Source organism: Eretmochelys imbricata, chromosome 13 (assembly GCF_965152235.1).
Source record: "Eretmochelys imbricata isolate rEreImb1 chromosome 13, rEreImb1.hap1, whole genome shotgun sequence".
Lineage (NCBI taxonomy): Eukaryota > Metazoa > Chordata > Testudines > Cheloniidae > Eretmochelys > Eretmochelys imbricata.
The window spans coordinates 16,006,897-16,021,121 of NC_135584.1; the positions used below are offsets into that span (position 1 = coordinate 16,006,897).

Here is a 14,225-nt window from a genome sequence, read left to right on the forward strand (position 1 = left end):
AGCCCCCTAGTGCCCCCAGGCTGCCAGGGACCCCCCCATCCCCTGGGGCCCCTGCAAGCTAACGCCCCCACTGCCTCCGCGCCCCGCTGAGACCGGCCGGCGCGCGCCTACCTCCTCCTCCCCAGGGGGCAGGCAGAGGGCGAAGCGCTGAGCCCCGCTCTCCTCCGCCTGGGGCTCCGGTTGCTCGCGGAGCAGCTGCAGCATCGCGGCGGCGGCTCCCTCCTCCCGGCCCCCGCCTGCGCTCATGGCAGCCCCGGCTCCTCCCGGCCCAGGCCCGGCGGCTGCCCAGCGGCTGCCCAGCGAGCGCCGCCCGAGCGCTTCCCCCAGCCTGGCTGCCCGGATGCGCCCGGCAGCTACAGCCGAGCTAACGGGGCAGCCTCCCGCTGCGGCCGCTCCGGCGCCCGGCAACCGAGCTCGGGGCGCCACCTAGCGGGGCGAAGCGGGAACGGTGGCCGCCGGCTGCGCTGCGCTGCCCCCGGGGGCAGGAGGCCGACTGCCCTCAGGCCTGGAGCTGGGCCCCGGCGAACGCGAACGCGCCGCCCTGCCGCCTTGCCGGCCGCTGGGGGGCGCTTCCCGCCCCGCGCGGGGGCTCGGTGGGGACCCCCCGGCTGGGCCGCGGCTCTGCTCCTAGGGCAGCCCTGGCGGCAGCAGCCGCAGCCGACGCCCGCCCCTCTCCCGTGGCGGGGCAGCTCGTTCCGTGCAGCCGCGCGTGGCTGAGGGGGGCCGCCCACGCGGCAGCCTCCGGCACAGAGGGTGGTGTGGTGTTTTGCCGCCGCCCTCCTGCTGCAGCCCCGGGAGCGCTCCCCCCCCCCCAGGCTGGGGGTTGGAAACCTTGGTTCATTGTTCTGGCAAAGGGGAGCTCCCCCCACCCCCCGGGGAGCCCCCGGTGCCCAGCCCGCCCCTAGCTGTCACCCAGTCCCCTGCAACAGACCCGGGGGCATCTGCCCCGCCCGTTGCTACAGCAAGAATGGGCCTTGCCCTAGAGCCGAGCGTCTCCGAGCCCGGCTCGTTCGGAGGGAGAGCGGGGACCAGCCGCTTTCGGAGCTGGGGCTGCCCCGCTGGCAGATCTGTTGCCGTGTAAAAGCATGACGCGGCAGCGGAGGGAGGTTGGCTCTTCTCCTTGCCTGGTTACGTTAGACATTCAGCGCTCGTCCACCTGGGAGAAGGCGCTGCGGCCGCGGGCTGGAGAAGCAGTGAAATTACAACTTCAGGAAAACTGAGCTAGGGGAAGGCCCTGGGGTCAGCCAGTTTGAGGGTGGGGGAGGATTCACCCTTCTTTAACTCCAAGGCGTAGCGACCCCGCAGGAGACAGGACAGCCTTCCTAAAGATTCACTCCCAACTTTCCAGTTAAGACGACGCACACATCTGGAAAGACCAGACTCGACATACCTGATACATCTAAGGTATAGGCTGGCTGGCTTTATGTTAAAGATGATTAGAGTATGGAGAGGTATAAAATATGTGTTAAAGGCTGTTTTAGCTAGCAACCAACCCCCCCCCCCCCCACGGGACATTTCATTAACATTTCTGTTGTGTAGAAAGAATAATTTTTTGTCAAAAACATTTCAATGGAAAACGTTCAGCCAGCTCTAATGGTGTTTGCCGGGGAGAAGGTGAAAATCCACTACTTCTTTGCAAGGCTATCCAACCCATGACTCATAGAACAAGACATTTAATTGGGCATCATACAGAAAATCCTTCTCCTGATAAGAGTTAAACTGCTTTCTTCAAAGTAATTTGATTCTTAAGACTAAAGAAGTTGCCACATAACTTTGTTGCAGAATTTCTTGCTCTAGTGGAATGTGGATAACTAACACAGTATTTCTCATTTCAGAATAGCAGCCCTTTTAGTCTGTATCCGTAAAAGGAAAAGGAGTACTTGTGGCACCTTAGAGACTAACAAATTTATTTGAGTGTGAGCTACGGCTCACTTCATTGGATGCATCCGATGAAGCGAGCTGTAGCTCACACTCAAATACATTCGTTAGTCTCTAAGGTGCCACAAGTACTCTTCTTTTTACAGTATTTGTGTTAGCACAAGGCACAAACACCATTTTTCTTCAAAATGTAATCCTATTTTTCTAATAGTATCTCTGCTTTTTAATAGTATAATGTGGCCTGGAGTACGGAGGAGTTAAAATATTCCACACTCTAATCCCTGCCCCACCACCATCTCTGCATGCCCTTAAGCAAGTCATTTTCAAAAGCAGCCCTTCTTTAGAGCTGCTCCTTAACCTCTGTTTCAGTTTCCTCACCTGAGAAAAGGGGATGTTGTCTACCACAGAGGAGTACTATCAGCATTCAGTTAATATTTGTAACACTTTGTGAGGTGTAATTATTATTAAAATGCCAGCATAAGGCTATGAATTCCATGACCCCCTACAGATATACTGTCTGATCAAATTTAACATGCACACACTATAAACTGGCATAAAGCAATATAACAGGAAACTAAATTGAACACTAACACACATTTATAGTATGATCCCTTCCAGGATCTCAAAAGATTGTGCAGACAGCATATGCAGGTGGGCTGCCTAATAAAACCCTCCAAAGTAGAGCAATATTAAGCTAAATATACAGATAGGGAAACTGAGGCACTTCATAGGTAAGTGAGTTGTCAAAGGTCACAGAAAGTCAATGATAGAACCAAACTAGAACCCATATCTCCTGAGTCTCAGACCTGTGTTTTAAGTCCCAAAGCACCCATTCTTCACTCTTACATCACAGTGAGGACCAGTATAAGAGAATTTCTTTGAAGCCTGCAGTTAACTTGCATTGTTGCGCACACACACACAAAAAACAAGAAAAGATCCCTTTTATAAAGGCAGCAGCTCTGTGAAATGGGGAAACTATGGGCAGCAGTTACTTGTGCGTGCACTTGTCCAAGCCTGATTCTGTCAACTTTGGCTGAGATTTGGAACTGTTAAGTGAGAAGCTTTAAAAAACACCGAAGGAAATACCTCTTTTCCCCCTCTCCTGTGAATCTCACAGATTCAGTGCTTAAGTAGCTTTGTGTCATAGGAGCATATATAAGATAGGAGGAGGAAGTGTTTAGAGGGAAAATAGGAAGGAAATTAAAAGAAAAACAGTTAGGCCGAGTATAAGAAAAAGGGTATTAATAGTGACATCTATTAGATTGTGGAGTAGTCCCCCAAGGGAAATTGAAGCCTCACTGTTTGAATTATTTAAAGCCACACTGAACAAACACACTTGACAGTCAACTGTAGGAAACAGTCATGCATTGATAAGATCATCTAATCAGTTTACCTAACAGATCTTCATTTATAACTTCCAGGAACTTTACTTTTAATGAAAGAAAACACCTAACTGGCCTAGCTTTAAGTTCAGTTTTATGCATATAATAAGAAATATTGACTGAGTCAGCACACTAACCAACCATTCTGGCAACCAGGGATCACCACTAATTTAGATTAGAAGCATACAATAAGTGACCATCCACATTGCTTTGTATGCTTTTACAATATTTAAAAATCCAAATGTCAAACTTAGTACCAAGGGGAGAATACCCCCACCCCCAGAATTCATCTCTGCATGGTACTTCAAGTTCACCATATGTAGGGTCCTCCTAAATTCATGGTCCATTTTGGTCAATTTCATGGTCATAGGATTTTAAAAAACAAATTTCATGATTTCAGCTATTTAAATCTGAAATGTCATGGTGTTGTAATTTTAGGGGCCCTGACCCAAAAAGGAGTTGCGGGGGGCAGTACTGCTACCCTTAGTTCTGCACTGCTGCTGGTGGGACACTGTCTTCAGAGCTGGGCGCCCCGTTAACAGCCGTTGCTATTCGGCTGTCTGGCTTTGAAGGCAGCACAGAAATAAGGGTAGCAATACCACAACCCCCTTAAAATAACCGTGTGAACCCCCTGGGAGCCAGGAGATCTGAGTTCTGTTCCCATGTACATTACTGACTGGCTTTAAGATTTTGGGCAAGTCACAACCTCCCTGTGTCTCAATTTCCCATTCTGTAAAACTGGGATATACTTCTACCATCGCTATCACGAGTAATATTTTATTAGTGTCTATAAAGCATGATCAAATCCTAGAAAGAAGAACCCTATGCAGCAGAAGTGCAGTGTCATTTTAGTTCAGTAACTGACTTAGCATAATTTTATTTTGCATATGGGACCTAAACCATCTGTTGTTTTCGATCATACATTGGTCTCATGCAATGACTACCTGAAAAATTGTTAGTTTCTTTTGAAAAGATGGCAGAATTTTAAGAATACAACTGGATGAGATTTTTCCGCCCTTACAGAATAAGTCCAAATTAGTCTTTAATAGTTTTAGCACTAGACTTTTAGAAACTAAATTACATTTAAACATGCAAAAGGTTATTTGCTTGGATCCTTTGCATTTTTATCTTACATCATGGAAGAGAAGGAAGAAATGTAGTCTAATGTCTAGAACAGGGGACTAGGAGTTAGAACTACTTGGTTCTAGTATCAACTCTCCCATGCACTCATTGTGTGACCTTGGGCAAGTCAGATCAGTCTACCTGCCTGTGCAATGGTTAGTATATAATTTGCAGAGATATAGTAAGGTTGGATAGTCAAGCGCTTTGTGATCCCCAGCTGAAGGAAAGGATATAGGTGTGCAGGTTTTATTAGGACAGTAGGGACAGGAATGGTCAATAATAGATTCGGTAGTTTCTCAGTGTCAGCCCTAATGGGTCCATTGTGTCCCCCATTATCATCCTTTCCACTATTCTGTTTCTGTCTCACTTCTTTTACGGTTCCACATTTACCTTCTGTTCGCTTAATTTCTCTCATGCCCCCACAACTGGCCAGCCTCTCTGGAGATCTGAAAGGACACCTGCAGATTTAGCTTTGCTTGGCATTTCTGCCTGGTGGCTACACAAGATTTGCCTCCTAGGTAAAAACCTTTGATTGATATGGCCCTCTATTTTCTGTGAGGCAACATCCCTCTATTTGCTGGTACTACGGCCTTTTCTTTTCTCTCCATTTTCACCTACCATCCCCAGCTCCTTCCCACACACCCTATTCTCAAAGTGACTGGAGAGGAGAGGAATTTCAGTTGTTTGCATATGAGTCATTAGAAGTTTGTGACTATGTAAATGAAGCAAAACAAAACAGTTTTCATAGCAGCAGCTGGGTGTTCAAAAGAAAATGTCATTACACAGTGCAAGGGAAAGGACAGCAAGTGTTTTCATGTGGAAATCAAACATGGGTGCAGTGTATACACTGTGTTATATAAGCTTTGTACTTACGGTTATGTAGAACATGCTCCAGGCATTAGTCATTATCCAAGCTCCTGAAGAAATATATGCTATTTCCTTGTTCTTCAGGCATTGAGGTAACTGCATAGGATCTGGAGGTTATATGGTATAAGTAAAGTTTCTAATGTAGTATGTTATAACTATATTAGGCTAATGAGATAATACACCACTTTTCTAAATCTCAGCACTTCACATTTCCAAAACACTGTACAATCTCTGCTCAACCCCCTGCAAGACAGATTTTTATCTCCCATTTCACAAAATAAATTAGCAAAAACAACGAGGAGTCCTTGTGGCACCTTAGAGACTAACAAATTTATTGGGGCATAAGCTTTTGTGGGCTAGAAGCCACTTTATCGGATGTATGGAGTGAAAATACAGGAGCAGGTATAAATACATGAAAGGTTGGGGGGTTGCTTTACCAAGTGTGAGGTCAGTCTAACGAGATAAATCAATTAACAGCAGGATACCAAGGGAAGAAAAATAACTTTTGAAGTGGTAAGGGAGTGGCCCCATTACAGACAGTTGACAAAAAGGTGTCAGTAACAGTAGGGAGAAATTAGTATTGGGGAAATTAAGTTTAGGTTTTGTAATGACTCAACCACTCCCAGTCTCTATTCAGGCCTAATCTGATGGTATCCAGTTTGCAAATTAATGCCACTTCTGCAGCTTCACCTTGGAGTCTGTTTTTGAAGTTTTTTGGTTGAAGAATTGCCACTTTTAGGTCTGTTACTGAATGACCAGAGAGATTGAAGTGTTCTCCTACCAGTTTTTGAATGTTATGATTCCTGATGTCAGATTTGTGTCCATTTATTCTTTTGCGTAAAGACTGTCCGGTTTGGCCAATGGAAATGGCAGAGGGGCATTGCTGGCACATATCACATTGGTAGATGTGCAGGTGAATGAGCCATTGATGGTGTGGCTGATGTTGTTAGGTCCTATGATGGTGTCCCTTGAATAGATATGTGGACAGAGTTGGCACTGGGGGTTGTAGCAGGGTTTGGTTTCCAGGTTGGTGTTTTGTTGTGTGGTGCGTAGTTGCTGGTGAGTATTTGCTTCAGGTTGGGGGACTGTCTGTAAGCGAGGACTGGCCTGTCTCCCAAGGTCTGTGAAAGTGAGGGATCATCCTTCAGGATAGGTTATAGATCTTTGATGATGCGCTGGAGAGGTTTTAGTTGGGGGCTGTAAGTGACAGCTAGTGGCATTCTGTTACTTTCTTTGTAAACCCCACTCTATACCAGAAACCTACTGACCGCTATACTTACCTACATGCCTCCAGCTTTCATCCAGACCGTATCACACAATCCTTTGTCTACAGCCAAGTTCTAAGATACAACTGCATTTGCTCCGATCCCTCAGACAGAGACAAACACCTACAGAATCTCTACCAAGCGTTCTTAAAACTGTAATACCCACCTGGTGAAGTGAAGAAACAAATTGACAGAGCCAGAAGGGTACTGAGAAGTCACCTACTACAAGACAGGCCCAATAAAGAAAGTAACAGAACACTTGGTAAAGGAACCCCGCATCCTTTCATGTATTTATACCTGTTTCTATATTTTCACTCCATGCACCCAATGAAGTGGGTTCTAGCCCACAAAAGCTTATGCCCAAATAAATTTGTTCGTCTCTAAGGTGCCACAAGGACTCCTTGTTGTTTTTGCTGATACAGACTAACACTGCTACCACTCTGAAACCTGTCAAAATAAATTACTTGCCCAGGGCTGCACAATAAGGGATTAGAGTTCTGAGGTCTTGGCTAGCATATCAAGCACTCAACTATGCTACCTCATATACCTGGTTATTAATCTAATCCAACTACTAGCCAAGAACATAACATCTTTATTACATAATGTATTTCTTTATGCTAATAATTATAGGCTAACACAAATATCTCCGACTGAAGTTAATAGATCTTCCATAGACTTCAAATGGGAATAGAATTAGGCCAACACTGACAAGTTCTGAAAATCCTAATAAGTTTGCATATCTGCGGAGTTACCATATAAAACTTTGAATCCTGTATCTCAGTGTGATCATGTCATCTCACGCTAAGCATGGGTGAGTTCAATTGCTATTTGGAGGGAAGAATAAGTAGTAATGGATATTGATGATACAATACATGGCACTCTTCCCTTGAATGGAAGTTTGTCATGCAAGATGTAAAATCCACTGTAGGTGCAGAATCTTCACGTTCACATGGAGTCGTCAGAAGGATGTAGATTTGGGCATCATAACAGTTAAGGGCTCTTTGTAGATGGATGGCTGTATGGTCTAGGAAAACAGGGGCCTGAGAGACTAATCTCAGCATATATATAAGAGATATTGACCACTGTCATTGGAAATATCCTTGTACCGTTTTATAAGCATAGAGGCTTAAATTCCCTCTGCAGTTTTGGTTGGATACTTCCCCTGCCCCTCTTTTCTTAACTGTTGCACAGTGTTGCTATGTACTCAACAGCTGTGTTCCACCCTAGAGGTGGCTTTAGTGATGAGACACATGCTTTTACCTTCCCTTCTCAAACTAAATGAGATTCCACTATTGGAAAAAAGTACAATTTTTGTTTAGTCAGTTCTGCTATATGTCTGTGTACAATTCAGCTGCTTCTATCTATCACATTCTGGGGGAGTGGATGTTTTTCTCTCCTGGCAAGTGCCTCTGACAAGAATCTAAAATGTCATCACTAGTTAGCCCAGGAGACTAGCACCCAGGTTAGCCTAGCTCACGTGAGAACAGCCACACCGCAAAGCCTTACCTTAGTTATTGTGTCTTCAGTGGTGTTGCACTCAACTCAGTATGTTGCTAGGACTTCTGGGGATGAATCCTATGGTTCTTTGTGCTGCAGAAAGCTGAGCTGCTTTGTGATTCTCTTATCAAATTGTGGGAGAATTGCTCTGTTCTTCTGGGCACACAGGCTCGGATGTAGCACATCACTGGAAGACTGTCAGCACCACAATGATTTAGTCTGCATCCTCACTGCAAAGTAGGCAGGTTACCAGCCCAAGTGAAAGTAGAACCCTCTCACCACTAAGCCCAAGTGAGAGGACATGTGGATGGGAAAGAGATTGGTTAGAGGCAATACCTGGTTAAGAGTCCAAGCTAACTCTGCAGTGAAGGTCTCTCCTATGTGTAGTGCAGTGTTTTAATGAGACATGTAACACATCTTTGCTCATATTTAATGTTTTAATTTAGTGCAAACAAGTTTTGTTATAGGAAAGATTTTTTTTAATATAACCATTCTCTTCCTCCTATGTGGAAATTGCTGCTTTGGACATGTGGATTTTGTAGTTACAACACTTTCAAGAGAGAATATACTTTTAATAGGTTAGAGTTAGGTAAAACTCACCTGTTTTATCGATCAGGTTTATAGCTAAGAGATCAGTAAATGGACTTCCAAATTATTTCAGAATATCAGCAGAGTAAGTTTTTCTTTTCTTCCACTTTAATTATCTGTCCTCTAACTTGCTCCCTTCCTTCAACACAAACTGAGTTTAAGGTTTTATTGGATCTTACTGCTGTATCACAAACATCATACGCACTTAGAATCTAGGGGTGGACCTTTACTTTATGCTCTAAAGTTTATTATGGTCCATTGCTTCTCTTGAATAAGGGGACATTGAATACGTTTTATTCAGCTTGCAAACTTCCATAAGGAGTAAGCATTATTGACGAAGTCCACATTGTGGAATTTACATGAAGGCCTCGTTTCACTATATGAATACTTGCTGTGGCAGGATATGACAATCAAGTTCTTGCAGGGCCTGAATCAACTGGCTTCTATGGAATCAAGATAGAGCCCCCTAGTGATTGTAAAAGGCAGCATTTTTGAGAGTTGAGTATTTCCAGATTGCCTTTTATATAGGTTCATAGATTCCAAGGTCAGAGGGGATCATTGCGTTAATAGCCTGACTAGCTGTATGACACAGGCCAGAAAAATTCCTCAAAATAATTCCTAGAGCAAGTTTTAGAAAAAATCTCTTGATTTTAAAAAGTGGTCAGTGATGGAGAATCCACCTCAACCCTTTGTAAATTAATCCAATGGCTAATTACCCTTTTAAAAAATGTACACCTTCTTTCCAGTCTGAATTTATCTAGCTGTAACTTCCACTGTGTTATACCCTTCTCTGCTGGATTGAAGAGCCCATTATCAAATATTTGTTCCCCATGTAGGTACTTATGGAGTGTAATCAAGTCACCCCTTAAACTTCTCTTTGGAAAGCTAAATAAATTGAACTCTGACTATCACTATAAGCATGTTTTCTAATCCTTTAATAATTCTTGTGCGTCTTCTCCAAACCCTTTTCAATATATTAACATCCTTCTTAAATTGTGGACACCAGAACCCAACACTATTCCAGCAGCAATCACACCAGCATCAAATACAGCTCTACTCTTACCCCAAACAGCCCAGAGCCAAAAGCTACAACTGTTCAACTGACATAAAAAAAGGCGGGGGGGGGGGGGGGGAGGGAAACCCATATGTGTGTGTGTCTCAAAAAAAAATTCTGATGGGCAACATGCTGATGTTGCCTTAGGCACTAAAATGCACTTCAGTTCTAAAAGTTACATTGTGGCATTGCAATTTGTGTCTCAATTTACAAATATTTATTTCAGTTTATAAATATAAAAAAAGCATCTAAGTGCCCTGTTTTAAATATTAAAAGAACAAGACCATCAGAAAATAACTCATCCCAATTACAATTAAACATAAACAGCCAATAATGAGAAAAACCTCCTCCTCTAGAGACCCCATCCCCCAAAAATCTCCAAACCCATCACTTTGACAGTTCAAACATTCTCCAAAATTTTCAGGTACATAGGAATTGCAACATTCTGAAGCTTAAAAAATAAGGTTAATTTAGGTATGTAGTGAATTCTAAGCTTAATGTCTTCATCATCATAATTCTTGTTCCAGGCAGTTGGGTTAGCACTGCTCTTGGAAACAAAGGGGGTCTGCATAGACAGGTCCCATGCCAAGTAAAGAAATGTATTTTCCCACTACCAGGTCTACAAACTTGATCTGGAATCCAAGAGTTAAATTGCGTTTTTTCCAGCCTGTACATCAATAATAATAGATACCATCAGCCAAATTTCACCATCAGTTATGCTTGTGAAACCCTGTCTTCACATTAAAGGGCTGTACAGGTGTGAGGGGAATAGCAGCCCAGGTGAGGGAACAAGTGAACGTGGACATCTTCTTGCACCTTGGTCAGTTTTCTCCATCCTAACAGGGTTATAGAAGTACTTGATATTCTGGTGGTAAAGAAAAGCATGTACACAGTAAGAGTCCTTTGAGAACTGTGCCTGAAATGTATCCATGTTTTCATGTTTTAGAACAATACAAATTCTCTTGATTCTCTGACTTGCCAAAGTAATTAAAAAAGCAATTATATATATTTCTATATCTATTTATTATTCCAGTCTGTAAAAATATAAGACTAATATACAGCTAAAGCTAGTTTGATTTTGTAAAATCAAAGTTCATTTAGTGAGATATCAATGTACATTATACATTAAAGTTGTAAGAAAAATACTGATATTTGACATTTTAAACAAATTTTCATTTGCGTAAAAATCAAGTTGCAAGTAAAATTTAATTAGAAAATACAGAATATTCACAAAAGTACATGTTGCAGACAGCTCACGAGGACATTGTCCTAAATTTATTGAGGCTGTGGAAGAACATGATTCACAGTTAAGCTTGACTTTTACTGATACCATAACAGAGATCCAAAGTGAATGTACCTTAATTCCAGCAACATTTGCTCTCTTCTCATAAGGTGCACTTAAAAGGTTAATCTGTTTTCAGACTGCCAGCAGAGAAGAGGGACAGATTGCTTTTATTGTGCATGTACACATCCATATAAACACTATTCAAAGGAATTTTGGTATTCCAATGCATTTTGCAATAATTTGGATATAAATTAGTTTATAAAATCTGGATTAAAATATAATTTATGTGCATTAGGATACTGAATACATAAAGAATGTGCATTGACAGCAGCTTGATATTTTAAGTCATGCATAATTTTAGATTATACAGTTAAAATCAGTACAAAATAGTCAAGCCTTGAATTTTCTTCTCCCCACAGGGAGAAATTTTGAAAGATGTTAACTGTTAAAAAAACTAACTTTAAGAGGTAGTGTATAAAAGGCTAATATATGTATCATCTTTTAAAAATAATATACTGAACCCAGTACCATTTTATATATAAAGTTAAATGTAACCATTTATTTCAAAAAGTTGATTATCCTGGAATAGTGATTTTTAAAATGTTTAGTAATAATTTGTCGAGTGGTATGATGCAGATAGAAGATATTTAGAAAATCTCTCTTATGGTAACTGCAGTGTTATGCAACTGCATATTGTGCAGTCTGTCATTTTAATTACAAAAACTTTTGTTAATCCTTCATGATGGAAATTCATGAGCACTTACATACTATATGCCCTTTTTAAGATTTAAGTTATTATCAGCATATATACCCAAAATGCATATGCTATGAGTAAAAAAACCTTCAAAATTAGGTGATGGACAAAAGTTTAGCAGCATACTACCTTGAAGTGTTTGTGTTTAAGCAATAAATTAGTAACTTGTTTTCAGGTGCCAGGCTCATGTGTAAGTTAATAGCTTATTTTACATCCAAGCTGCAACACTACTAATGTACCATATTAGATCCATAAAACAATTCCACTGAACGAAAGCGTTACACCTCTACATAAAAAAAAGTGTGGTACTAGTTTATCTTCATCTGTATCCATGGATCTCATTCTCTTCTCTTAATCCAAGTGCATTTTATCACTTTGATTATTCACAATACATTCAAGTAAATAAAAAGGCATGTGAATGCACACTAACACGATACAGGAAAGTCATCCCATTGCTGAAGGAATAAAAACCAAACCCAATTTTAAAGTAAGACACATGCCCTAAATAAAAAGGGAGCAGCATGGATAAAAAATAAGTTTAAAAAAAGAATCAGTTTTTAAATTTACATGTTTACTCCTGGGGGAATTCTGCACTTGATGTCCCCAGCAGATTTTAACAGGGAGGCAAAGGGAAGCTGCAATTACACCTTTCACTCACCAGGTGGCAAAAGGAGAGGGCAGCAGGCTCACAGGCTAGAGCAGCCAGCCATGGAGAGGGAAACTGTTTTCCTCACAGGCTCCTGCTGGCAGGGTCATGTGAAGAGGCATGGGATGGGGGAGAGGGAGGAGGAGTGGAGCTAGTGGCATGACCGCACTGAGCCAGGGGCTGAATGGAAGTGGGGATGCAGGGCCACATGCGGATGGGGGGTGGCTGAGCGGGGGTGACGGGACACAAGGAGACAGGGCAGCTATGCCTGGCTGAATGGGGAGTGAGGATGCAGGGCCGGATGGGGGAGTGGGCATGTAGGGACACATGGAGACAGGTGAGCTAGGCCGGGCTGATGGAGGGTGCCAGGACACACGGGGATGTGCAGATATGCCTGACTGAATGGGGAATCGGGGTGCAGGGACACACCCGGGCAGATGTGTCTGATTAAATGGGAGAGGTGAGGGGGTCAGCCAGCATCTGCATGAGGGAGACTCCCCAACTCCCTAACAATCACGCCCCCCTCCCTGCAAAACAATCTGTTCCATACTTCTCCCACCCACACTTAACAACCCTCCAGGTTTGTTCCCAGACTCCTTCCCAGCAATTACTTCCTTGCCATAGCTCCTCCATTACCCCTGACATCCCTCAGCAACAGTGCAGAGGCCTGGGGGCATTGAAATACACTTTCATATTGTACTTTAAATCAATTACTCAAAGTTCTGTATTAATACTCATGGTAAGGAATCTGTCAAAAAAACATTTCCTGAACCCTTTTTTGTTGTCTATATTGTTAGACATACTTGCTGACAAGTATTTTGAAATAAATTACCAAAATAACAAACTGGCATGATAGTATGTTATTTTGATAAGTAAAATATGTAGAATTTTTATTTTTTTGGTGGAGAATTTCTGCAGGAGTACCTGTTGCTAATTCTTACTTTTATTCCCATTTAAAGTCAAACTGTTAAGTGCACGTTTTGTTTTTTTTCTTTAGAAATCATAGAAATTAGGGCTGGAAAGAACCTCAAGAGGTTCATTTCCTAACTGTAAATTTCACATCTTACAGAAATTTGTTCTACTAAGAAGCTACACCCTTACTGAGATAAATACAAAATTGATAAGGAAATTGCAAATGTAGCCTGGGCTAACACCACTGTCCATTAGACTGAATTTTCACAAGTCAGGAAGGCTGAAATACTTTAACCAGGCTTTTTCTATCTGGGCTTGCAGTATGAAGGAACTTTGGAACACCTGAAAATTCCACCTTCAGAAGGCTATTTTTCAAAATTTTAGCTTGTATGTATAAAAAGTTAACTGTGTTAATGTATTAAAAGTTAATAGATTTTCATTATTAGCAGTGAACTAATTTTGTTTTGAAGACAATTTTATGTCTTAAATTTATTTCTTAAATACAAACACAATTTTAGCCCTTGATGCTGCAAGCAAACCACATGAGTAGTTCTACTGAAGTCAATGAACTATTCAGCTATTCATGAGAGTCAATTTACACTCCTGCTTAAGAGTTTGCAGCATCAGAATTTTAGTTTTCAATATTTTTGTTTTTTGCCTATAGCAGTTTTGTAATATTCAAAGAAGATACCCTACCAAGGGTGGTATATTAAAAAAACCCCAGCATTTATAATTTAGTTCATTATAAATTCTGAAGTGGTAACAGCATAAGTTTGCAAGTTAGTTTTACAAAGCCTAAAGTTGTGTTTTTTTTAAAAAAAATCAAGTGATATAAGTTGTGCTGGATAATAATTTTTTTTTTTTTTTTTTATAGTTAAGACAGAACTGTTCATGATCATCAACTTCAAATAACTCTCCTCCCATTTGTAAGAATCTTTATATTTTTTAACATGACCATTTTTGGAGCATGAAATG

At 41.9% G+C, this 14,225-nt stretch overlaps 1 protein-coding gene across 1 annotated transcript in view; it reads right to left on the minus strand.

The window, feature by feature from the left end:
* Positions 1-341, minus strand: part of BCAS4 (breast carcinoma amplified sequence 4) — an 87,150-nt gene extending 86,809 nt beyond the window's left edge. Inside the window, exon 1 of the mRNA XM_077831708.1 lies at positions 112-341. Coding sequence (XP_077687834.1) covers positions 112-246 — 135 coding nt within the window. The 5' untranslated portion in view covers positions 247-341. The remainder of the gene's footprint in view (positions 1-111) is intronic.
* Positions 342-14,225: the final 13,884 nt, after the last annotated feature.